Raw genomic sequence first — 24,170 nt, 5'->3', positions numbered from 1 at the left:
ATCATTAATTACTCCCCCTCATGTCGTTCCAAACCCGTAAGGAATTCGTTCATCTTCGGAACACAAATTAAGATCTTTTTAATGAAATCTGAAAGCTTCCTGTCCCTCCATTGACAGTCCACGCAACTTCCATTTTCAAGCCCCAGAAAGGTAGTAAAGTCATCATTAAAGTAATCCATGTGACTCCAGTGGTTTAACTTCAATTTTATAAAGCAACGTGAATGTCCTTGATTCTGATTGGTTGAGCCAAATCAATGGAGCTAAATATCATACATAAATATCGCTGCGCCACTAAGTGTGTATTTTGCTGCGTCTGTCTTAGCAACCACTCTTAGCAACATAAACATGTTTGTTCTCATTTGATTTTGTTCATTGAAGCTTACTGCATTATATAGAAGAGTATTGTGAGAGAGATATCGAGTGACCGAGTGTATTACCTGCATTCAGATTTATTTCCTTCAGGTCAGTCCTATGTTCATAACAAAAAAGCCCATTGAAGCCATGGTTTACAGTGAATTTATAACAGCTAAGGGGGTTTTAGGCTCTCCACTCCGCACAACAACGCCCCTTAGCTGTTATAAATTCACTGTAAACCACAGCTTCACTGGGCTTATTGCTTTAATTTACCACCTTATTTACAAAATATTAATCTACTCTCACGTCAGCACAACACACATGCATTGTGGTGCTCTTGTGAACGCGCGTTGGAGATTAATATTTTAAAATAAAATGGTAAATTATGTCCTGACGCTTCATAACATTGAGGTGGAGTCACATGGATTACTTTAATGATATCTTTACCTTTCTAGGGCTTGAAAGTGGTAGTTGCATGGACTGTCATTGGAGGGACAGAAAGCTCTCAAATTTCATCAAAAAGATCTTAATTTGTGTTCCAAAGATGAACAAAGGTCTTACGGGTGTGGAACAACATGAGGGGGAATAATTAATGACAGAATTTTCATTTTTGGGTGAACTAACCCTTTAAAATGATGGGTTATTATTTTGTTTTAAGGACTTAAAATACTGATAAATTATTTATATATTTATAAATTATTTATATATATATTTATTTTTATTAGTATTTTGTATTTATTTCATTAATATTTTTATTTATTTATTTATTTATTTATTTATTTATTTATTTATTTTTGTACAAACTACTCAACAGTAGATCTATGAATTGATCAAATTATTGGAATATTTCCAAAAACCTGGCTAACTAGCTTTGTGATACCATTCATTTCTTGATTTTTTCCCCCCATTTTTAAAATTTACTGGAAGAGTAAATAGAAAAGTTCAGAAAGTGTTTCTTTTTATCAGATGCTGCAGAGCCAATCAAATCATGTTTTAGTGTGTGAACAATCCTGATTTAAAAAATGATCCTTATTCTAATCATCTCCATACAGCTGTCTTGAAATGCCAACTTGATGTATGCCTCACAAATGATCAGCGGAAAGGAAAAATCTGCACAAGGAAATTCCAGCATGTTCCATCCATGATGTATTCAAGCCAGTCAAGGTGGCAGAAACCTCCTCGGCACATCAGAATAAATCACTCTTGCTGAGACAGACAAAAGACCGTCTGTAAATATTTATCTGGAATCTATATAATTAAACGGGCAAATGTGTAATGTCAAATGTGTCAGGTTCTTCACACAGCTGAATAATACAGTGGAACAGCTTGGTCAAACATTTGTTTTAGATCTGGGTGGCATCAGTCATTGTAGATGGATGGCTGGGACAGAGGGTGAGGAAATCTCACTGCTGAGCCCAGCGATCACTGCTGGAGGGAAGTGCAGGGTATGAAAAACAAAGATGTATAATGCTGAAGAAATTATAGAGGGTAGTAAATCTGCATGATTAAGGCAAGCATGACATTGAATGTGAGGGTGCAGCTACGATCCGCCCGAGGGGAGAGAACGGAACATGGGTTAGTTGGCACATAGAGTCTCATTTACATGGGCTAGTGTCACACATTTATCTTGTATCCGTAGGGCAAATACTGAATACAGCTGCAGACCTACACTGCCTACAGGTACTATGTACTAAGTATGCCACAGTATGTTTTGCATTTCTTCCTCACCAATGAGAATACAGCTTGTGATCTGTTACAATGTCTTAAACATGCAGATGAGACATTATGATTCAATTTTCACAATCCCTGACATTAAAGTTGCGATGAAACATAAGACAGATCTTTTCTTCAGTAATGTGATGTACATCCAAGAGTAATGGATTATTGAAAAAAAAAGATACAGTTTACTTAGGTGTACTTACCTAAGAAAGTATTTGTTAATATAAGGTAAGTAGGTTTAGGGGTAGGTTGAGGGTTAGTACCTTATTACCCAGTTATTGTAATAACTAATAAGTACATATGTACAGGAACATAAAGTGCTACCATAATATCTATAGCATGCATTTATAAAATAGTGAATTTACATTTTATGGCAACTTTAAGTATTAAATAATTTTTCTAACCAATCAGACGATGATGAAAAAGATGATAAAAAAATAAGAAATAAAATTATATACAGTAGTTCCTATAATTCCCCACAAAAAAGCCATATAGACCAGGTGGGTTCTATACTTGTTTTCTTTTTATTTCTATTTAATTTTCAGTTTGTCCTTTTAATTTTGTTTGGTTGTCATTGATTTTAACTGTTGTTATTAGTTCTATTTTTTTTCAGTGTTTTATAATTTTCTTTTCTTTTTTAAGTTTGAATATTTTTGTGCTGCCAAAGTAAAGTGTGTTAAATTATAATTAAATTAGCAGCATTAAATTTCCCAGGGCTGTCTAGTGTTTTTGTTATGTTTACTGCAGATGATTTTTAAAAATTAAAAACTTTACAAAATATTCTGTATCAAACTAAACTAAAACTTTAAAAAACTTTTTTTTTAGTTAGATTTGGAGTCTTAGATTTTAGATTTGAAAATGTATTTTAGTTTAGTCCCAGTTTTCCAATTTCACCTAGGTTGTATTTTTATTTCAGTTAAGGAAAATGTTTTAATTATTTTGTTGTTTTAGTTAAAGCCCTGGGTATACTTTACTTTTTTTTATACGTACGCATACACAGGCGTTCGACACATACGCAATTTTGAGCAATCTCTCGGCACGAGTTACAACCCATGTAAATATATTTGTATTCTTTCATGATAGAGTCGTACAAATGAGGGTACTTTCTAACCTCTTCGCACAATCTGTCGTCTATATAAGCCTCCATTGTCGCTGTAGCTTGCATGCGTTCCGGTCTGTTCTGTTTATGCAGGTTTTCTTCGACTACCTTGTGAATCGATGCGCCCAGGGCACGGTTGCCACCTTGTGGACAAACTAATTACTGTAAAACAAACAAACAAAAAAAAATGTGCATGTGCGACCTGTTAAAAAATCTGACTATGGATGGCCAAAAGGTTCAAAAACATGAATTTTAACATGTCAACAACACATAAAATATGTGTATTTCATGTGTATTTAACGTGTATTTCACATGTATTTAACACGTATTTCACGTTAAATACATGTTATTTGCGTGTATTTGACATGCTGATTTTTCACATGCAAACAACACGTATTTAATGTGAAATACGTGTTAAATACATGTGAAATACACGTTAGAAACGCATGAAATACACATTCATTACACATTTTGTGTGTTGTTGACATTAAAATTCAAGTGTTTTTGAACTGTTTGGCCTTCCATACCCGGCGGTGCGCGTACATGCTGACCCTCGTGTACGCATATAGTACTTGTGTATAGTAAAGTATACTTTTGGCTTAATTATAACACTGCCACTAAGCAACCACTCTAGGATTGTTCAAGTGAGTTCTGCACCAGTACCACTCACATTTCCATTAGAAAATGTAAAAATCCAGTAGTTTTTGGCCCTCTGAGGTTTTGGAGGATGAAATCATCCATCTATGCTCGTGAAGGTGAAGATGAAATAACTGTGGCATGCGAGACTGGGTTTGTCTCATGAGGTGTCATCGCTGCCACCGGATTGATCAAGATGAGTGTGAATAGGGCGACACTGTGCCAATCTTGACATGTCTTGCTCATCTGCTCTCGATGATCTTGCAGCTTGAAATTAATTCTTTTTCCCCCCTTTTTTTTTTAGAGGGCCCAGAGCCCAGATGCATATTTCAGTGTGATTTCAAATCATCTGAGGGTCTTGGGTGGGATTCCCATGTGAAGATAAGGTGCCTTTTAAGTCTCAACGCTATAAAAAATTTAATTTACTGAAAAATCAATTCCACATTTTGAAACATCGGCCATCCATACAGATTCCCATTCCAACAGGGGCCACTTTTATCACATCTCATCAAAGTGTGACTGAGGGAGGCGGTTTATTCGCTTCCCGGAGACTCCATAGGAATCTGAGCTATGACACTTGTCAGCATGAAATATGATTTGGGGGGCCTGATAAGCCGACTTTGAGAGCTTGCTAATTTCAAATGTAGCAGATGTGTGATTGCTGCATTTCGCAATGAGACCTGAACAACGTTTACCTGCAATGCTGTTTTGTTTTGTGCGTTTTTGATGCTTTCTCTCCATCCTAACTCCATTGAGCACCTGCTGGGTGCTCACGCTCCCTCACCCCTCCCTCTGTGGCCTGTGAGAGATGGATGGCTCGTCTCTCTCCCGGGCCCACGTCCAGGTGTGGAACAGCTGGGGAAGACCGTGGTGGGGGGACGGTAGAGATGAGGACGGGGAGAGAGCGCGGCAGGAGCTATAAATTGCGCAGGAACTCTGGGTACTTAACACCGGCGTGTCTCTCTAGCACTATTAATCATGCGCAGGAGCTCAGGTGTGTCCTGTCACTCCTCTGGCCGTCAGCTGCACTTATTCACCTCCAATCCTTCTCTTGCTTTTTCTCTCTTCTACGTTAGCTTTCCTTTGCTCTATATTTCTCATTTGCTGCCCTCCTCCTTTCGCTCCTCATGCCGTTACTCTGTGCGTTCAGTAGGGAGAAGGATGGGGGTGGGGGAGGCCAGACGGAGCCCCACTGATTTATGACCTCTCTCTGGTTGTTTATTTGGTGGAATGAAAGGCACATCACCAGCTTCGCCACACTGAATTTCTCACATCCTCCATTTCCTAAATGATCAGTGCAGTCGTGTGTGTCAGAGAGGAAACTTGAGTAAGGATCCAATGAGGATATAAGACCGACCAATTCACTCTATTTTTGAAGTAGACTTGTGGTTGACTTGCTCTCAAATTCAACCCAACAATCTGTCCACCTTAAACATATGAAGCGGTATGAAGATTCCAGTGTCAGCCACTTCAAGTTATTTATATCTGTACAAAAACAGTCCATAATGCTGCTTGAAACTAGTATTTGTTATCATATTATTTTATTTATCATCAACACACTGGTTTGTAGAACTAATATGGTTACCATTTACTTCACTTTGTTATTCTATACATTAGTTATTTACCTACTGTATAGTGGATAATGAACTGGAAGTCTTGCACATTCACAGGAAATAGTGTAATAACTTAGATAAAGATGCTTTCCTTTAAGTTTGTTTGATTCTTTATAAACAAAACTAACATCACGACTGCGAATGTGATATTGCTTTTAAACAATAATAGTTCAATGAACAAAAACGTTAAAATAGAGTAACTAACTTTTCAGTTTCTTTCCTGAATGAATCATTGTTTTTGAAGGAATCGTTTGGGTGAATGATTCAATGACACATTCATTATGGCTGTGTTCGAAATCGCCCCCTATACCCTTAAATAGGGCACTATTTGAGAGAACAGCCATTTGTAGTGGTGTCTGAAACCATAGTGGATGTTATAGAGTGCACTCAATGGCTATGAATACCCATAATGCACTGTGAGGGTCTTGCCGAATAAATTCCAGTGTCTCGCCAGAAGATAGCGTCCGCAGCTGAATCATCCATCCATTTTCCGTAATATACAGGTATAAATTATTTTTAATTGGTTAATAAATTGTTTAATTAAGGTTTGTACATAGTTTCCATGACAGAGTTCAAGAAATTCTGAGTTTCATTACTATAACTTTAATGATAACTATAACTACAAAGTTTCAATAATCATTCTAATTCTGTGAGAATAGTAAAAATTCACACCAAAGCTATAACAGCAAAGACACAGGAATCATATCAGAACAATTTTTTACAGCTTATGAATGATAAAAACATTGACAGCCAATTTAGAATTCACCCGAATGTAAAAAATATCGAGCATTTAAAGCAGTAGATGCTTTGTGGGAGCTAATATAGTTATCATTCTTGGTGTGAACGAGCCTTAAAGATGTAACCTGCAAAAAAGAATCACTTCAGCGCTGTCGGAATGCCGCAGAACTAACTGTTTGTATAATAAGTACACGTTTAATAATAATTACGTTTAATAATTGTATAAAAATCATATCAAAAATATAATTAAAATCAATTAGAGGAGTAAATAATGCTTATTTCAGATATTACAATAAAACTTACATTTGGCTCCAAAAGAGGAGGACACATATGTCGGGCAGCACCTGACCCAGCTGCTCAGCTGTATCGCCTCTTGCTGGCAAACGGAAAGTCACATTTATTTGGAACCATTTATCAACATAATAAGCACTTGGAAAAACACAGTGTATGGCATCTCTGTTTACTCTGAAACTTGCCCGCTGAGATCTCTTTAGCAGTGTTTCTCAAAACAGTTTACAAAACAGATTACCAAAATGTATCAGCTGGCTGCAATATTCCGAGGATGGCAGCCTGGATCGTGTTGGTGTGATATCTCACATGAGAAATCCTCTGTGGAAGACTATATTAGCAGAATGATGGATAACACAGTCCCACTCAATGAATTCAGACGTTTCTAGTGCCAAAATCCTGGTGGGGAACTATGATGATTCAACGGCCCCAAAATTGATCGAAACATTACTACCAAGGCCTCAACTCAACACATTTCTTCATTTTACATTGATTCTTCGTCAAGGTCATAAGATGAGCCACGTGCCTGTTTTACAGCTTCATTAGTTTCTAGCCTAGCCAACTGACAGTATGCAGAGCACATCCAGTGAGGTCTGAAAGTTGTGGGTTCCATATGCCTCCTAAAGTTTTATTGTGCACTAGGCTGGCTCTCGTAAACACAAAGTTTGTATTTAAGTCAGCAAGTGCTGCCCTGTGTGTTTAGAGCAAGCTGTTCCTGTGAAGAGGGGGCTCGGGAGCCATGAAAAGCATCAATCACGCTTTAAACACACAGTGGGTAGCAGTCGGCCTGGTCCTCACTCTGCTCTCATTAGCCATCAGTCATCTCAGCTGGGTAAGACCCACAGCTCTGAGCTTCTGGCAGTGTGCATGTCGGCACTTTTCTCGCAAACCAGCTCCGGTTCAGTTTCAGGGGGCCTGCAGGTGATTCTCCTGTGCTGTCTAATCTCTGCATTTCTAGTTTCATCTCATTCTCATCGCTGTTTCCACTCCTGACCTGTCCTCATTTATGCACACTATCTAGGTCAGTGTTTCTCAAATCAGCTTGTTAGTGTTGTTAAATAGGGAGACATCTAAAACATTCTGGGAGGTGGGTCCCAAGGACTGGAATTGAGAAATACTGAACTGCTTCATGTGTTGTTTTTGTAATGGAGGCCAGCTAGTAAAGAGCTGTGCAGGTTAACCTCACTCCCCTGGCCTCAACGCCAGTTCGAGGTGCGAAGGGTTGCAGAGGGGTTAAATTGTTGCCGTGTCCCAGATGGAAGTGAGGTTTAGGGGGATGAGTGTAATGGAGGCCAGCTAGTAAAGAGCTGTGCAAGTAAACCTCACTCCCCTAGCTTTAAGAGGTGCACTGGCGACCGATGATAGAGGCTGTGGTCTTTGGCATCCTTGTTAGTGCACGCCTCCCATTCCGGTGACGCTGGTTCGAATCCTGCTTGGAGCGGGTGCGAGTAGGACCAGTTACATTGGTGCCGTGACCCCGATGGGAGTGAGGTTTACGGGGGTAAGTATAACAGAGGCCAACTAGTAAAAAGCTGTGCAGGTAAACGTCACTCTCCTGCCCTCAAGAGGCGCATTTGAGACTGGCACCAGATGATGCGGCCTTCAGTGTCTTTGTTAGCGCGCACGCCTCCCATGCCGTAAACGCCAGTTCGAGGTGCGAGCGGTTACGGAGGGGTTACATTGGTGCCGTGACCCAAATGGGAGTGAGGTTTACGGGGGTGAGTGTAACGGAGGCCAGCTAGTAAAGAGCTGTGCGAGTAAACCTTACTCCCCTAGCTTTAAGAGGTGCACTGGCGACCGATGATAGAGGCTGTGGTCTTTGGCATCCTTGTCAGTGCACGCCTCCCATGCTGGTGACGCTGGTTCGAATCCTGCTTGGAGCGGGTGCGAGTAGGACCAGTTACATTGGTGCCGTGACCCGGATGGGAATGAGGTTTACAGGGGTAAGTGTAACAGAGGCCAGATAGTAAAGAGCTGTGCGAGTAAACCTCACTACTCTGGCCTCGAGGTGCACTTGCGACTGACACTAGAGGCTGTGGTCTTTAGCATCCTTGATAGCATGCCCACCTCGTACTCGGAGCAGTGCTAGTAGAACCAGTGGGGTTAAGTTTTCATATGTAACACCCCATTAGTAGCATGCTTCGTCATATGGGGTAACCATAGACTGATTTACTGTTTCTTTTTTATTTCAATATATTCCAGAAATTCTCTCAGTATATAGTACACAAAGAAAGATATTTGGAAGAATATTTGTAACCAAGCAGATATGCAACATTATTTTTGTAATTACATATTAATAAAAAGATTTATATAGCCTATCTATGACGCCAAAATAAGAAATTATTTGATTTTGCTGTACACGTATCTTCCAGTAGATTTATAACCTAGATTAACAATTTATTTACTCAACCTAAATCCTAGATTTACACATTTTTGAAACCAGAGTTTATAAGTCCACCAAGAACTATAATGGATTACACATTTTCTCGGTGTAGCAGGTTTTAAGATGGTGTGAGAAAGAGCAGTGTTGTTTTATTTTTCACTGGATAAATATAGGCTTGAGCTCTTCGGCCCCTGGAGATAAACGGTAGATATCTTTCTGTTCTTTTTTCTCTTTCTCTTTTGCCCTGTTCATCAGCAGGGTGCCGTGGAACCATTAGCTGACATTTAAGCAGTGCTTTTGTCACTGCCAGGCAGCCTCTCTCTCTCTCTCTCTCTCTCTCTCCATCACAGCCCACATCCTCTGTCTAAGATGATGGAGGGTCGACTACATGCATCATTCAGGCCTGGGTGGAGATGCAGTACTCCACTTCCTTAATAATGTCATTTTGCTTGAATGGTATTAACAGATTATCCAGGCCCGGGGCAGTGAGGCATGTGCTGGAGAAAGATAACCTTGTGTTCTGTAATTTAATCAAAAATGTTTTCTCCAGAGTCACTTTGCCCCCACCATAACAGGCCTAATATGCTCTCGTACCCCCTAGTTGTATTCCTCTGTGGTTGCGGAGCAAAAAAAAACCTATTACAAGAGAGTTTCGCAAAGATTCCTCAATGAGGTGTTTCGAATCACTCAGTGCCTCATCCGTGGACATGCGACTATAAACAGGCTTAGATGAAATCAGATTTAAATCCTCAAATTTAGCTCGGCTGCATATCAAAGAGACACTCTCGCCCGACTCTCAAAGGCAGAGCGTTATTTTCTCCTCCGTCACTGTAGGCCTACAGTAATATTCCTCGCCGCATATCGGGTTCAAAAAAGCACGGTGAAATTCTGCGACACAGTTTGATTTAGAGGCAAAAAATGTAAACCATTTAGAGGCGAACTCTTTATGGAGTTTAATCCTGCATTCCATCCCTGGAAGCCGAATTTATATCCTGCATTAGCTCGTCAGAGTATTGCTCTTTTCCTCGCACGAGCGTTTTGAGGGCAGACGGAGGCCCTATCGCTCACGAGCACATGCACACACGGGCATTATGGGCTTATCTCATCTCGCGCAGCCCGCGCTAGGCCGCGGCTTGGTCCTCCGGGCTACTTTACTAATAACCTTTTTCTTATCAGGCACTCTGCACCTCTGCCTGTGATCAAAGACCCAATTAATGGAGCGGGGAAAGGTGAAGCATTCAAATAATAGAGACAGCTGTTTTTCTCTGTTTGAGAGAATCCATTTGTATTGTTATCGGCGGAGAACAGTTCTCCAGACCTTGCTTAATTGAGGGTCTGTCAATTCTCGCCACTTGATAAAAAACGTGAGTTGAAACGCGAAAGGTGGTAAATGGCAGGAATATCACAGTGTTTCAACTTATCCTTAGCTTTATGATCTCTTAAATGGTAATAAAAGCAGATAAGGGGCGTAAGAGGTTCACAAAAGCGTAGACCTCTTGGAAGAGTCGTGTGATTCTCTGAAGGTTTTGTAACGGCTGAGCGACCGCCGAATCCCAGGGTTCATTTTGGCGTGGGGGGGCGGACGCATTTATAAAGCCTTTTGGCCAGGACGAAGGTAATTGCTGGACTAAATGTGTTGCCTTGTCAATGTTGCTGTCACATTTCAGGACAAAGTGGGCTGAATATTGCACATATTAACATTTCAACATTAGGTAAAATGTAAAATGGGGGACATGGGAATTAAGTGACACTTTAAATACAGACCTTCCACACTAATAGCTTCCCTTCAGAGAGCATTTACTCTTCAGTTCCCAAGGCTACTTATGTTGGGTGTAGCAGGCATTTAAAATGGCCTTTCAAAGCATAATTTTACTTCAAGCTTTTCTTGGTTCATGTATACATACATACCGAATCACAATTTACTCAACCTTTAACAGTACGTCTCTTACTTGCAGTATAGCTTTAGTTTTGGACACATTTTTGTAAAAAAGGCCATTTGAGTTTAGAAATGCTTACAAGTCTATAATTCCCACACCTTTTGACCAATAACCATGGCTTTTCCAGTCACTCCAAATCATGCTTCACGAGTTCACACTTACAAATAAGTCAGATTGATAAATGGTATGCATATTTGGCGTGCTGTCCGAGGAGAGGGCTCCGAGTTCGGTATTTGGCCCGAACCCAGAGTACTCCCCCCATATTCCTGGCTGTGGTAGGAAAAGCCAAGAGTGAGGAGTCGGCGTGGTGGAGGGATGCTGAAAATTGTGGAGGAATGTAGGTGAGTCGACTGTGTATATATGTACTATAGGCTTCCTCTCATGCTGATAGGATAGACATGGTAATTGCTGATGACGAGTTAATTGTATAGATCATTTGAAAGTGCTCCTCCCGAACTTTGTTAATAAAACATCATTTGGTAAATCATAATTGACATAAAAAAAAATCATAATTATAATAAAAAGCCAAAATGATGAGATACTAAGACATGGATATAAGATATAAAAAGTCAATGACAAGACAAAATTGAGAAAAAACTCAATGTTGTAAATGTTGTGACAAAAACAATTATAGGATAAGCAGTAAAAAATTATGACATAAAAATAATTACAGGAAAAAAATGTGAAATTATGAGATAAAAAGTCATAATTATGACATTTATGACAATTATGATACAAAAAGATCGCCGGGAGTTTGATTGACAAGCGATCTAACCAATCATAACGCCGAATCCACCATTTTGTCCGAAAAAGCAGTCAGGAGTTAGAAGATTAAACTCGGTGGACTTGAACTTGGAAAATGGTGTGTACTGATGTCTTTCCGCGTTTAAAACAACATTCCTTCTGATGTTCATTCATGTTTATTTGATGCTATAAATTAATTAGTAGGAAGAGATGATCGGTTCACGAACCGCTTGAGCTGAGGCGCTACAGCAATCTGTCACGACACATTACAGAGCCACAAAACGGTTTTTATTGTTCGAATTTCTTAAAAAAAAAAAAAATACACAATTCGAAAGCTGGGACTTTGTTTAATATCATAAGTAACCTGCTCTGTCTTGTCTGTCGACGTGTTGTCAGTGTCCTCTTTACTCTGCGATGTATTTTTCACTCTGTGTGACGTGACAGCGCCATGGCTTGTCGGACAAAGCAACAGTAACTAAGTGGGTCTTTGCGAAGGGTCAACTATGACAAAAACAAATATGACATTCAGTCAAAATGATGACAAAAGTTAATTCTGAAATTCTGAAAATGATTTTAGTATGTCAATTTAGACTTTCATCATTATTATGATTTTCTATCTTAACTTTGACTTTTCATGTCATAATTATGATTTACATAACTATGTGAATCCTGTCATTTTAAAGAATGTAAAAAATAAAGATAACACTTCACAATAAGGTCTCATTTAACATTAGTCAATGTATTAACTAACATATTAATCTTTGTTAATAGTTAATAAAAATCCAGTTGTTCATTGTTCATGTTAATTTACAGTGCATTAATGTTAACAAATACAATATTTTGAATATTGAAATTAACATTGACTAAGATTAATAAATGCTGTAAAAGTATTGTTCATTCTTAGTTCATGTTAATTAAAGAAGTTGTTAAATAATGAAAAAAAAATCTCTATACTTTTATGATTTTTTACATTCTAGTCTCTACTCCTTTGAACAATCTTGGAACTTCTCATGTTACTGCATCTTTAGGACAAACTACTTTGTTGTATTTCTCATTTTCTAAATTGCTAAATTAACAAACGTTAATGTAAATGATGAATCCAAACAGAAAGCATTCTGTCCTGTAACATGCAACAGGTACTGTACTTTTGATTTTAGAGTACTTTAAACAAAGACAAAAATTAACCCACAGCCTCCAATGCAGGTATGAACATATTTATTACACAGTAAAGAGTACAACAATACCAGAATCATACTGCAAAGATTCACAGACTGACAGACCATTTACTACAGCCCCCAAAAATGAGAGAATAAAATAAAGAAAACAGATTAAACAAGAAACCACAGTTCTGACATAGTAGATTAAAAAACCCTAGAGTATACTGAAATGGTGTGATGAGAGACCACACCCTCCCAGCCCACCTATAACCTGTGGTTCATGTTTCCGTTAAGTATTGCACAACAACTTTCATGAGTTTTTTTTTTTTTTCACAATAAAGATTTTCGAAGAACCCTATGACTGCCCGTCCTGAACCCACCCCACCAATTCATTTCACTAAGTTTCCACTGTCCCTTTATTATCCCAAAGTTTAACTTTACAAACTGGAGAAAAAAACAAAAACGTAAGAACACCTGGCAAAAAAGGCATGCGCAAATTCACCAGCCGTTACTTTTCGCTCACGTTTGGTGCGAATCCCTCATTAACACGAACCTAAATGACATTGACGAGCGGCCAAGTGTCTCACAACAGAAGACATAAACAGGGGTGCAGGAGAAGAGGAGGGCAATAGGAATATATCACATTTCTCATCTTTTTTGAATTATAGTGTATATCAAATGGAGTCAACACTCCGCAATCTTTTTTTTTTTTTTAACTTCGAGTTGACTCAAAGTGATTTGTACGTGTGACAAACTTAAAATGAACATAACATTTTTTTTAATTTTTTTTTTTATTTTACGTATTCTATTTATTAAGTTTTTTTTTTTTCTCATGAGGTCTGCATTGTTACCAAGTAGTGATATGGTTTGCAGCTATATGAGCTTTTAACTTTGGGTTTAAGTCCTGTTCTCATGTGCCCATTTGGTTTGACTAGACCAGTGTCCGCTCGGCGACTGGTGCTCCTAACGTGCTGTCAGAGGTAGAGTGAGACTTTTTGCCACCGAGGAAAAAAGGTTGTAGCAAAACAGACGTACTAGAGTGGGAAGGAGGAGTTTCTTAATGCTTATTTTATTCAGGTCACCCTGATCGAAGTTACTACACTAACTGTATGTATTTTTCAAAAATAGTACACTAGTGTTTCAAGACAGCTTAGCTGGCAGGTTCTCTGGAGATGTGGACAGGTGTCTTACACCGTTGTTTTTTGGATTATTTAACCGTAGCATGCCGGAGGAGGCCGGGAGTACGTCCAGGGCCAGCCCCTCCTCCTAAGAGGTCAAATGCACAGCGTTTAGCACCATGGTTTGGGGGGACGTGAGTCATCAGAGTGCAGCTAAGTGCTCGTTTAGACCCCTCTTCCTCTTAAGCCATAGGCGAGGTTGTTTCGTTTAGTTTTAGTTTCTCACATGGCTTTTAATCTTGAGCTGAAACACTTGAAGGTTTGGTTATGCGCCGTTCGTGAATGAGAAGAGCTTCGCTTCAATCGGGCAGGTAGCCTTTTGGGGTGACGTTCTTACAACGGATCTGTTTCGTGGAATGATACGAAAAGAAAAAGAACGACAATGGTTGTGAAAACCTCGCCCTGGAGGATCTAGATATGGGATCCAACTTTTCAGTTATTGCTCAATCATCCACGCGTGAAACCCTCTTTCCTTAGGACCTGCTACATGGTTTTGAGTGTCTCCTCCTCCTTACGAGCTGAACAGGGCTGGTCTTGGCTCGGGACAGGGGAGAGTTAAAGGTTTTTGAATGGAAACATTGCTCAATGTGGCTTCCCCTGATAAACACGTCGAGAAAACAAGAATGCATTGGAGTGAGTCTCTTTTGTCATGTTTAAATCTTGGATAAAATCAGGTTTTGGTCCTTCATGTCTGTCTTTGGCTGTCTTCCATGTTAATTCTTTTGTAATACTGTGTATCCTGGTGCTCTGCAGTGTTAAAGCTGTCTGTTTTTCACCTCTGCATTTGGAAAGTTAGTTTCTTAGTGTCTTTTTTTGTACATTTTTCTTCTTTTTTTGTAGAAAACAAAAACAACATATACCATAGCGTTCAGTATGCATGTGCATGCACTGTCCTTAACTATTCAAAGCAAAATGTTTAGAAAAAAATGTTAACAAAAGCAGATTGTGATACTTCTGTTTTGTCTTTTTTTCATTTTTGCTCATTTTTTTCATACTTTTTTCTTCATTTTTTTTAACAAGAAATGAAAATCACAGATATGTAACGAAGCACTCCAAAGATAACCTATGAAGTGAGGCTCCCTATGGAAAAAAAACTGCCAAAAGAAGCATGCCGAGAGAAACCGTGACAGTGCAAATACATTTATGTACTTCCCATGTACAAAAACATTTATGTTAGCATTCCATGTAACATGCTAGTTCTCAGAAAAAACATCTGAATGAGACTGAAGTAGCAGCTCTGAGAGATAGCGTTTGTCTTTCGAGGACAATGGGAAAAGTGTTTTTTTCTTCTTAAAGAACTACAAGGGGACTAGCACAAACACATACAAATAGAAAAGCAGCTTGCGAGAAAGAGAGAGCGAGAGAGAGAGAGCGAGAGAGAAAAAAAGAGAAAATATGTTCTTCCTAGAAAGACTAAAAAGTTGTGACTCTGGTTTAAACTATTAATGCGTCGTCACAATTGTCCAGCACATGTACAATAAATAACCATTGGAGACGGCACAGGACACAAGTGTTTAACACAATGAGATCTAGAAGGGCAAAAAGAAGCAGAACGAGGACTGATGGCGGGGTTAGAGATAGGCAGGACAGGAGAGGGCTCTGGACTGGTTCCAATAGCCAGTGATTTATGGGTAATTTCTCAGCCCTTTGTTTCCCAGAGGCTGTCACAGTGAGGTTCTGACAGTCCTGCTCTGGTTGGCTGATGACGTCACGTCCTGTTTTGGGAGCTGATGAAGTGCATTTGGGATCAGGGCTCAGAGCGCATCCTTCATTACACCGTGTGGTACTCAACATCCAGCATGGGCCCTCCTCGCCCCTACATTCCTCAGTGAAACAGCTTTTTATTTCTCAGACCATTGACCTGGATATTATCTTGCAGAAGAGGGACGAACATCTGCGTTCCTTCACAATCTGCTGCACATCTGCAGAGTTCAGCGCGTGAGCCAGAAACGCCGTCCGCCGTCTACTCCACCACGTCCGACACAGATGCCCTTCATGGCATGTTTTTTTCTCAACAAGGTTTCGTTGTCTTCTTTACAAGGAACGCTGTCCTAATAATATTCAGAGTCTCTGCTTACATCAGCTATGAAATATTTCCTTGGTTTTTGTCATTTAAAGTGTCTTTGAATGAGGTCAAATAGTTTCATATCCCAGCTACTGGATAAAGAGCTTTGAGAACAGAACGAAGGAGAAAAAAAAAAAAAATGAAGGGGAGGTCAATTATACTCATCAAGAGGTCCCGGCTGTCTACTCCATTTGTCTTCTTATTTACAAGAATGCAAGAGAGCCACAACAACAATAAAGGACATTACCAACAGTAATTGATAATAGCTGTAGTAACAATAAAGAACAATGAGAATTTCAAACAAAGAATATCTTTGCGTTCTCTATCATGGCAAGTCAATATGACCCGAAATGGACCTCCTGTGGGTGATCGCCCTAAGTACAGTCTTCTTTCTTTGTTAGTGCGCTAGCTTTAGCATTTTGGAGCGAGTGAGGCAGGTGAGTCAGTCCCCAGTCAGCTGAGGCATCAGGAACGATCCGCTTTGACTCTAGCGCGGCGTGTTCTCTATGGCGGAGGGTGTGCCGGGCGTGGCCGAGCGGGGAGTGGCGGCGGACGGCGTGTCTGCTGGGCTGCCAGCTCCGCTGCTGGGGGTGGCTGAGGAGCTGACGGTGGCGGGGGTCTCGCTTTGCTGCTGTGCCTGCAGAGTCTGGCCACATACGTGGTGGTGCTTTTCCCAGTCCTTGTGCTGGCAGAAGGAACCGCAGTAACGCGCCGTGTTGCAGCCGCTGCAGGTCTCGCTCGCCTTGCGCCCACAATTCCAGCAGCTCTACATGGGAAAGAGAGGGAAGGGAGGTTTAAAGGGTTAGTTCACCCAAAAATGAGTCATTAAGTACTCACCCTCATGTCGTTCCAAACCCGCAAGACCTTCGTTCATTTTCGAAACACAAATTAAGATATTTTTGATGAAATTCGAGAGGTTTTTTATCTCCAATAGAAAGCAACGTAATTACCACATTCAAGGTCCAGAGAAGTAGTAAAGACATCGTTAAAATAGTCAACGTGACTACAGTGGTTCAACCTTAATGTTATGAAGCGACGAGAATACTTTTTGTGTGCTTTTTCTGTGTTTACGTCCGAACGCCGGCTAAGTATTGGCCGACGCTGTTCACGTGAGCAGCACGACACATTCGTGTGATGCTGACACAGGAGCCAGCCAATACAGAGTCGACGTTATGACGTAGAACATGGAAGCTCTGCACTGCAAGATAAAAAAACCTCTTGGATTTCATCAAAAATATCTTAATTTGTGTTCCGAAGATGAACAAAGGTCTTGCGGGTGTGGAACGACACAAGGGTGAGTAATTAAAGACAGAAATTTCATTTTTGAGTGAACTAACCCTTTAAGCTCTGATACATTCAAAAAATGTGCACTTCTTTCCATGGGTATTATCCCAATTAGGAAATAATAGATGCATAGACCTTTGAGAAAAGTGAGCGAAAGTCTCGGCTCATTAGCAGCAAGCATTTCCCATTTGAATTTAAGTGTAAATAGAGAATTCTGCTTTATTTTTCTTTGGATCTCCCTGCTTTGAAAACATGGAAATAATGAGCTAGCTGGGGAAAAACGCAGTCATTTTACCCAGTTCCACATGGCGCTATGTGAGGACACATTTGTAACAGGTTAACTACAAAACGCTCAAAGATCACACAGAAACTCAGGTTACCACTGTGGCCTCGTTGTGTTTGTCTCCGGGCCAAATAAGAGCAATTATCACAAAGTCTCAAATGTGTCCCAGAGACGAGAAGCTGGAGTTATAAACGGCTACCGATGCAATCCTCCGGAGAGACGTGCATAAACATGGCTCGTACAATTAAACTCAGATGCGTGCCGCCTTTCTCTGCTAACTGATTAAACGAGCCGTACCCCCGCTGTGCACAGACACTCGGCGCTCCCTTCCCAATTTCCCTCATCCAAATCAGTACCACCTTAACTGTCCACATGTTTCATTTAGTGGAGGAAAAGCACCGCTCAGCCTGAGGTGATAAATGCAATGTTATATTCCTCGGCTCTGCGTGACACCAGCTTGCATGAGGAATTATCTGGGACACTTTCTCTTCCCCCTGTGCTTTTCATATGATCTCCATGTTTTCCTACAGATTTCCATACTAAGGAGATCAAATGTAAGTCATGGAAATAAAACTACCCAACCAAGTAAATCAGTCATGTACAAATCATATAAAATATAAGAAAATCCCCAAGATAATATCTAATGCAAAATATAATAAATTATGGAATATATTACCATCCCAATGAATCATTGTGCAGTATGTGAACGATGCAGCTGTTCACTAATATAATAACAATGTGCGGTAGGCGTACAAGCTGTTACCTCACTAGAGTCCTCCTGCTGGTTGATGACTGACAGCGCGTCCTCCGCCGCTTGCCTCTTGGCCTCGGCCACCGTGCGCTCCATCTTGGCTCGCTCTGTGCTGATCATCTCATGTGCCTTGCGCTCAGCCTCTGACACAGCTTTCTGCAGCTCAGACATAGCCTGCCTCTTCACCTCATTCACAGCCTCTTCTGAAAGAAAGAGCACAGTGCTTTTAAGTGTCCATAGCAGAGCAACAGAAATAGTGCAGAAAGAATAACCGATGTATGGATCATATATACTCTGCAGCTCTGCTAACTGCAGAAAATGTGACAGGTAACCTAAAACATTGACATTGAAATTAACTGGTTTTATTGAAGTCAATTATTATTTTATATGACTTAATCAACCTGTCTACATTGTGTTACATCAAGTAAATTTGAAGGGTCAGACCTGGTAGAAATGGCTCTTTAAAGGGGTTAGTTCACCCAAAAATGGAAATTCTGTCATTAATTACTCACCCTCATGTCGTTCCAAACCTGTAAGACCTTCGTTCATCTTTGGAACACAAATTAAGATATTTTTGATGAAATCCCTGAGCCTTCTGGCCTCTGATAGACTGCAACACAATTACCACTTTCAAGTCCCAGAAAGGTAGTAAAGACATCGTAAAGACGCCTGCTCAGTATTGGCTGACGCTGTTCATGTGAGCAGCACAACGCATGCATGTGATGCTGACGCAGAAGCCGGCCAATAATGAGTCGGCATTCTGACGTAGTACCCGGAAGCGCTGCACTGTTTACACTACATCAACAGCGTAGGAGAATGACAGGGAAGAGAAGAAATTGTTGAATAAAGTAGTTATTTTGGGGTTTTTTGTGCACAAAAAGTATTCTTGTCCCTTCATAACATTAAGGTTGAACCACTGTAGTCACATGGACTATTTTAACGATGTCTTTACTACCTTTCTAGGCCTTGAAAGTGGTAATTGTGTTGCAGTCTATCGGAGGCCAGAAGGCTCACGGATTTCATCAAAAATATCGTAATTTGTGTTCTGAAGAAGAACGAAAGTCTTACGGGTTTAGAATGACATGAAGGTGAGTAATTAATGACAGAATTTTCATTTTTGGGCAAACTAACGCTTTAAGGTAACAACTGCACATGTTAAACTGTTGACATAACATCTCACAGCCAAAGATTATGTCTATGGCATGCTTATATAAAAAACAACTGAAAACCGCACAAATGGTTGCAAAAACAACTGTTATGTGTCTCATGCACATTAAAAAATTTCAGCAAAAGAGCTTATGCCAAAATGTTTTTTTTCTTAATTAAATTATTAAAATATTTATATAAAATTTAAATTAATAGATACAAATTCTAATTTAAAAACAATAGTATCTGACATTTTTTATTCATTCAAAGTAACTCAACAGCTAATTAATGTGCATTTGGAAAACTATTTTTTACATTGTTTAATTGATCCTATTGGTTTGTTTTGTTCAAAAGCAGCTGAGAGATTAATCTGGGGATTAATTAGAAACATCAATTTTTATTTGAATGTGCTCAGATGACTCTGTGTTTGCTGAATACAAATAAACAATAATAAAATGCTTTTGTTTAGCCTCAAACCAAAGACTCTACTGTAGTGCAAAAGACAGATTACAGGTAATCCTTGATATTTTTCCCTCTGAAGTATAAATGTATTTCCTTGAACTTGCATTTTATCTCTACTTTTACATTGTTATCCCATTAACCGTAAATAGTTCTGGCTGGAAAACTCATCTCAAGAGCAGACTAGGGATTTTTTGTGTTTGTTTGTTTTCATTGTTCAAGGCTGCAGCCTGACTAATTGCATATGCAAATCGGGCAATTTATATTTAAATTATGCATTTCAATTGCGCCCCCAAAGGACCATGCAGATCAGGATATGGCACTGTGCGAGAAAAGGGTTTGAATATTCATCACCTACTGTACACAGTCTTTCTAAAAAAAAAAAAAAAAAAAAAAAAAAGGACATTCACCACTTACACTGGGGCAAGTTGTGAAGACCGCTTTAAGGCAGTTCTGACTCTTAAACACTTTTAGCTTGGGTTGTGTAACCATCACTAGAGGTGTACAATAGCTTACAAAAAGACTATTCTTAAGGAGTTTTAATAGACTAAACTGTCATTGCAGTCTCTTGTTTTGCAGAAATGGATGGCTGTGGTTGTGCAGACCCCAGTCTTAAATATGAAGGATTATAGAGCCAGGGACATTTTCATCAAGACTGGACTGAATTGTAAAACCATGGTGGTTTGGTGCACAGAGTCGTCCTCTTGATGGGCTGAGGTCACGGAAAATGCACCACATTCCCTGATATGTTTTACTGCATTTATACTTGACTATTCAGATGGAATTTCAATCTGCGGTGATTTGTTTAGGGTGTTACTACCGCCGTTGTGTTGCAAAGGCAATGTATTAGCTGAAACGAACGTCTTTTGTAACGTCACTTTCGTGGCAAGGTTTGTTTGCTTTTATAAAGCCTTTGGTAAGACCACACAGTGAACACAAACTGCTTTAGCAGATGCGTCTGTCGTGTAGTAGCGAGCCGAAGCCAAGGTAAACAATCTGCTATTACAGAATCCATCACTTGTCATATTTCACACAGATCAACTGCTCTTTAAACAAAGCCTTTTAATATCTTTATCCGTCTTTTAACCAGCTCCTCTGCTGTGATAAAACAGAGTGCTGTGGAGAGCTGAGAGCCTGTTGCACAGCTAATGGCAAGAGTGCTGAAGTGCTGTAAAGGCTGGGAGCACTTATGTGTCCTGTTCAGCCAGAGCAATAAAAGAGCTTTATGATCTGACATCACTGTTGGAATGTGTAGAGGTGCTTCCAGTGAAAGCCAATCACTGAACTGCCCAACACACGACTCAGGGACATTACAGGAGTCAAACAAAATGCAAAAACATTTCAAAACTCACTCTACAGCTCCAAGACCTACTAAACTCCAAGTGTTATTTGTGCTTCTGAAGATTTTTTTTTTTAAATGTTGGTTTTAAATGTAAATTTTTAATAAAATGTTATTTTTTTAAAATAAAATTATAATATTTTTTTCTATATTTATTGTCATCTCAAATGTGCATGAAAGAGAAACAATTCTGTTTAAAAAAAGCATTTTTAAAAGCATTAAAGGAATTAATTTATTATATTTTATTTATCATTTGTTCATTTATTTATAAATATGGGTCAATTTATTTAATATATATTTATGTATATATTTTGCCAAGAGATTAACCTGCAATTTTATGTACATCATTTGTTGTGCATTACATTTTCCCCCTGATTTTTCTCAAGAACAGCCTCGATCTCAGGAAAACAACCAGAGTTTGGTGTGACACCGACTAGGTTCCCACCTGACTCTCCATACAACTAACTGACTGACTGATTGAATTTCAGAGAGCTTTTAAATCACAGACGAAAGAGCTCTGTGTGAATAATTTAGCTTTGATTTTCCACCTGTGCTTATGAGTATGTGTACATGTTTAAAAAAACGACAAAGACAGCATGCTAACCGGCTTTCTTCCAGATTTCTTCAGGTACATATCCAGATACTGGCCTGTGAAGGAGCTCCCTATGGATATCTGTAAAAAAGAAAACAAAGGACACCTCATTTACAATGAACTCAATTTTTCCCAGTCAGAATAACTGATAGATCATTATATTGTCATCAAGACAACTGACTAGGTCAATTGAATAGGAAATGATGCTTTCTGGGTGATACAGACACACATCTTGTGCTGAATATGTGTTACCTAAAGCATTGCTTTCTTGGCTGGCGGGGCTCTGCTGTCTGGACTGACTGCTGCTGGAGCTGCTGGTCTTCTTAAGGTCTTCAGCATCACTGTAACGACGGATCCAGTAGTTGAGCTCCTCCCGGTCGGCCTCCTGGCACCTCCGCAACACCGTCAGTGAGCGACGTGTCTTCTCCACCATATCCATGATGCAGTTCAGGAGCTGTGGGGGAGATGCAGGCAGAGTGTTATCAACACAACATCTCCTCTAAATAGAATTGGTCAAATTTAGATATAAAAATATCAAGTTAAAAGGCTTACATTGAATACTAACTCACATATCTCTATGTTTACAGTCATTAAAACACTGATGCCAACCCCTGAGAAAAAGTTAATGTTCTGAGGTTGCTCTTTTTTTTTTTTTTTTTTTTTTTTTTAACAACTTAAATAACAACAGTCTCAGTTGTTCCTCTTGAAACTCTTTAGACACAAATAAGCAATCGTTCACAAAATTTTGATCTTAATAACATTTAAAAAAGTCTGCATTCATGTTAAAATTCTCTGACTTTTTATTCCAGACTTTGGTATCTTGCACATTTTGAAATCACCATTTGAGGTCAATATAATGTCATTGCTGTCTAGGAGAAGCACTTTTGTAATAAAGCAAAAAAACATGCAAATACACAGAATTGTACTAGCAAACACACTTCTCGTGCTGTATTCTTTCTCACTCTCTCTCACACACACACACTTTGGATAGTAATAAAAAATGTTATTACTTTTCTTACATGGTCAAGGTGCTTCCACTCTTCTGCCCATTCTCTGTCTGTGAGCCTGTGATCTATGACTTCCTCCTGGCGTGTGCTGCCGTGCATCCCTGACACAGAACGAGAGAAAGAGAGAGAGCGAGTGTTAAACGTGTTACTATTTGGGCCTCGGTTTTCCATTTCTCTTGCTTGCCCTCAGCGGCATGTCGTGCCCGTCTGTTTCACAGCCATAGCTCACCCTCTTCCTGACATTCTCCATTGCTCACACACTCTTCATTCCTCACACGCTCTCATCCCTCACTCCGCTCTCCCGTGCTGCCTGCGGGCACGCTCTCTCCCTCTCTCCACACCGCACCAGAGCTGCCAGGCTCATGCATATCTTGTGCATATATCACCGGCTAACGTGCTTGAGTATTTTTAGCACATTTAAACCTGATATGGCGAGTTGGCTTTATGTAAACCTCAAATCATTTTTAAAGGAGTTTATGTTCCTGATCCAACTGAGTCTCGCCTGGTTTAACTTCTAAGAGTCTGAGCGGCACGCAGTGGACTTTTGAGGATTTGAGGCATTGGCAAACTCAGCCTTGGAGAATGGGGCTCATATTGCTTTTAGTGTTAAATTAACTTGAAAAATTTATTTAAAATAATAAATGCACATTTCTTATTTTTTTCAAATTTACATATATATATATATATGAAGAGATCAGATGCAAAAGCCGCTAAACTCCACCTCCGTCAAAAATGAGATAATGATATTAAGCGAATGCTCTCCGCACATAGTATACGTTCATCAAATACGTCCGCTTCAAATTCGTAAATCCCATTGTCAGCCCATTCAGAAATACCGGTTCGTTGGCAGAAACTGCTAAACGGCATTTCCGTTTGTCAGCAAAAGCCTCTAAGTCCACAGAAGAACCAATCAAAAGACGCAAATCGAATCATACGATTTCAAGATGAATAATGGTGTGGTAATAAGCCGGCTTTCAATTGCAGAGCTGCAAGTTTTTATCATGTTTTGTCCATCGTTACAGTGGCAATGACAGGATTTCGTAAAACTGTAAAACTGACAGAAACAGACATTTTACTATGTCTTGTTGTCCAAAGAGTTGGACTTAGAGGTTTTTGCAAAAAAAGCAACACATGGAGTTTTGCAGCAAAAGACAGTCAAAATTGTTAAAAAACAATGAATTGACTAAAGTGACATTTTTGAAAATAAGGCATTTCAATAAATGACTAATAACCTTTTCATTGCCATTAAAGTGAAATTACTGAACCTAAACATAGTAGCCTGGTAAAAAATGCTCATTTAAAAGAAAACACGTCAGACGGTTTTTGCATCTGTACTCTTATCATTATTTTATTATTGTTATTATTTATTTAATTTACAGTTTAATCAAGTGCACATTT

At 39.5% G+C, this 24,170-nt stretch overlaps 1 protein-coding gene across 4 annotated transcripts in view; it reads right to left on the bottom strand.

Moving 5' to 3' along the window:
* Positions 1–12,709: 12,709 nt before the first annotated feature.
* Positions 12,710–24,170, bottom strand: part of runx1t1 (RUNX1 partner transcriptional co-repressor 1) — a 58,124-nt gene continuing 46,663 nt past the window's right edge. For 2 of the 4 annotated variants that reach the window (XM_051873100.1, XM_051873103.1), the window contains exons 7-11: positions 22,776–22,873; positions 22,018–22,219; positions 21,778–21,846; positions 18,242–18,432; positions 12,710–16,677 (exon numbers count right to left, since the gene is read on the bottom strand). In XM_051873100.1, coding sequence (XP_051729060.1) covers positions 16,399–16,677; positions 18,242–18,432; positions 21,778–21,846; positions 22,018–22,219; positions 22,776–22,873 — 839 coding nt within the window. In that variant the 3' untranslated portion in view covers positions 12,710–16,398. The remainder of the gene's footprint in view (positions 16,678–18,241; positions 18,433–21,777; positions 21,847–22,017; positions 22,220–22,775; positions 22,874–24,170) is intronic. The other 2 variants (XM_051873101.1, XM_051873102.1) reach the window with 2 other exon arrangements.

This window comes from Ctenopharyngodon idella, chromosome 19, assembly GCF_019924925.1.
Source record: "Ctenopharyngodon idella isolate HZGC_01 chromosome 19, HZGC01, whole genome shotgun sequence".
Classification (NCBI taxonomy): domain Eukaryota; kingdom Metazoa; phylum Chordata; class Actinopteri; order Cypriniformes; family Xenocyprididae; genus Ctenopharyngodon; species Ctenopharyngodon idella.
Note: the sequence above shows the minus strand (reverse complement) of the source record. Positions and strands in the feature narration are given on the sequence as shown.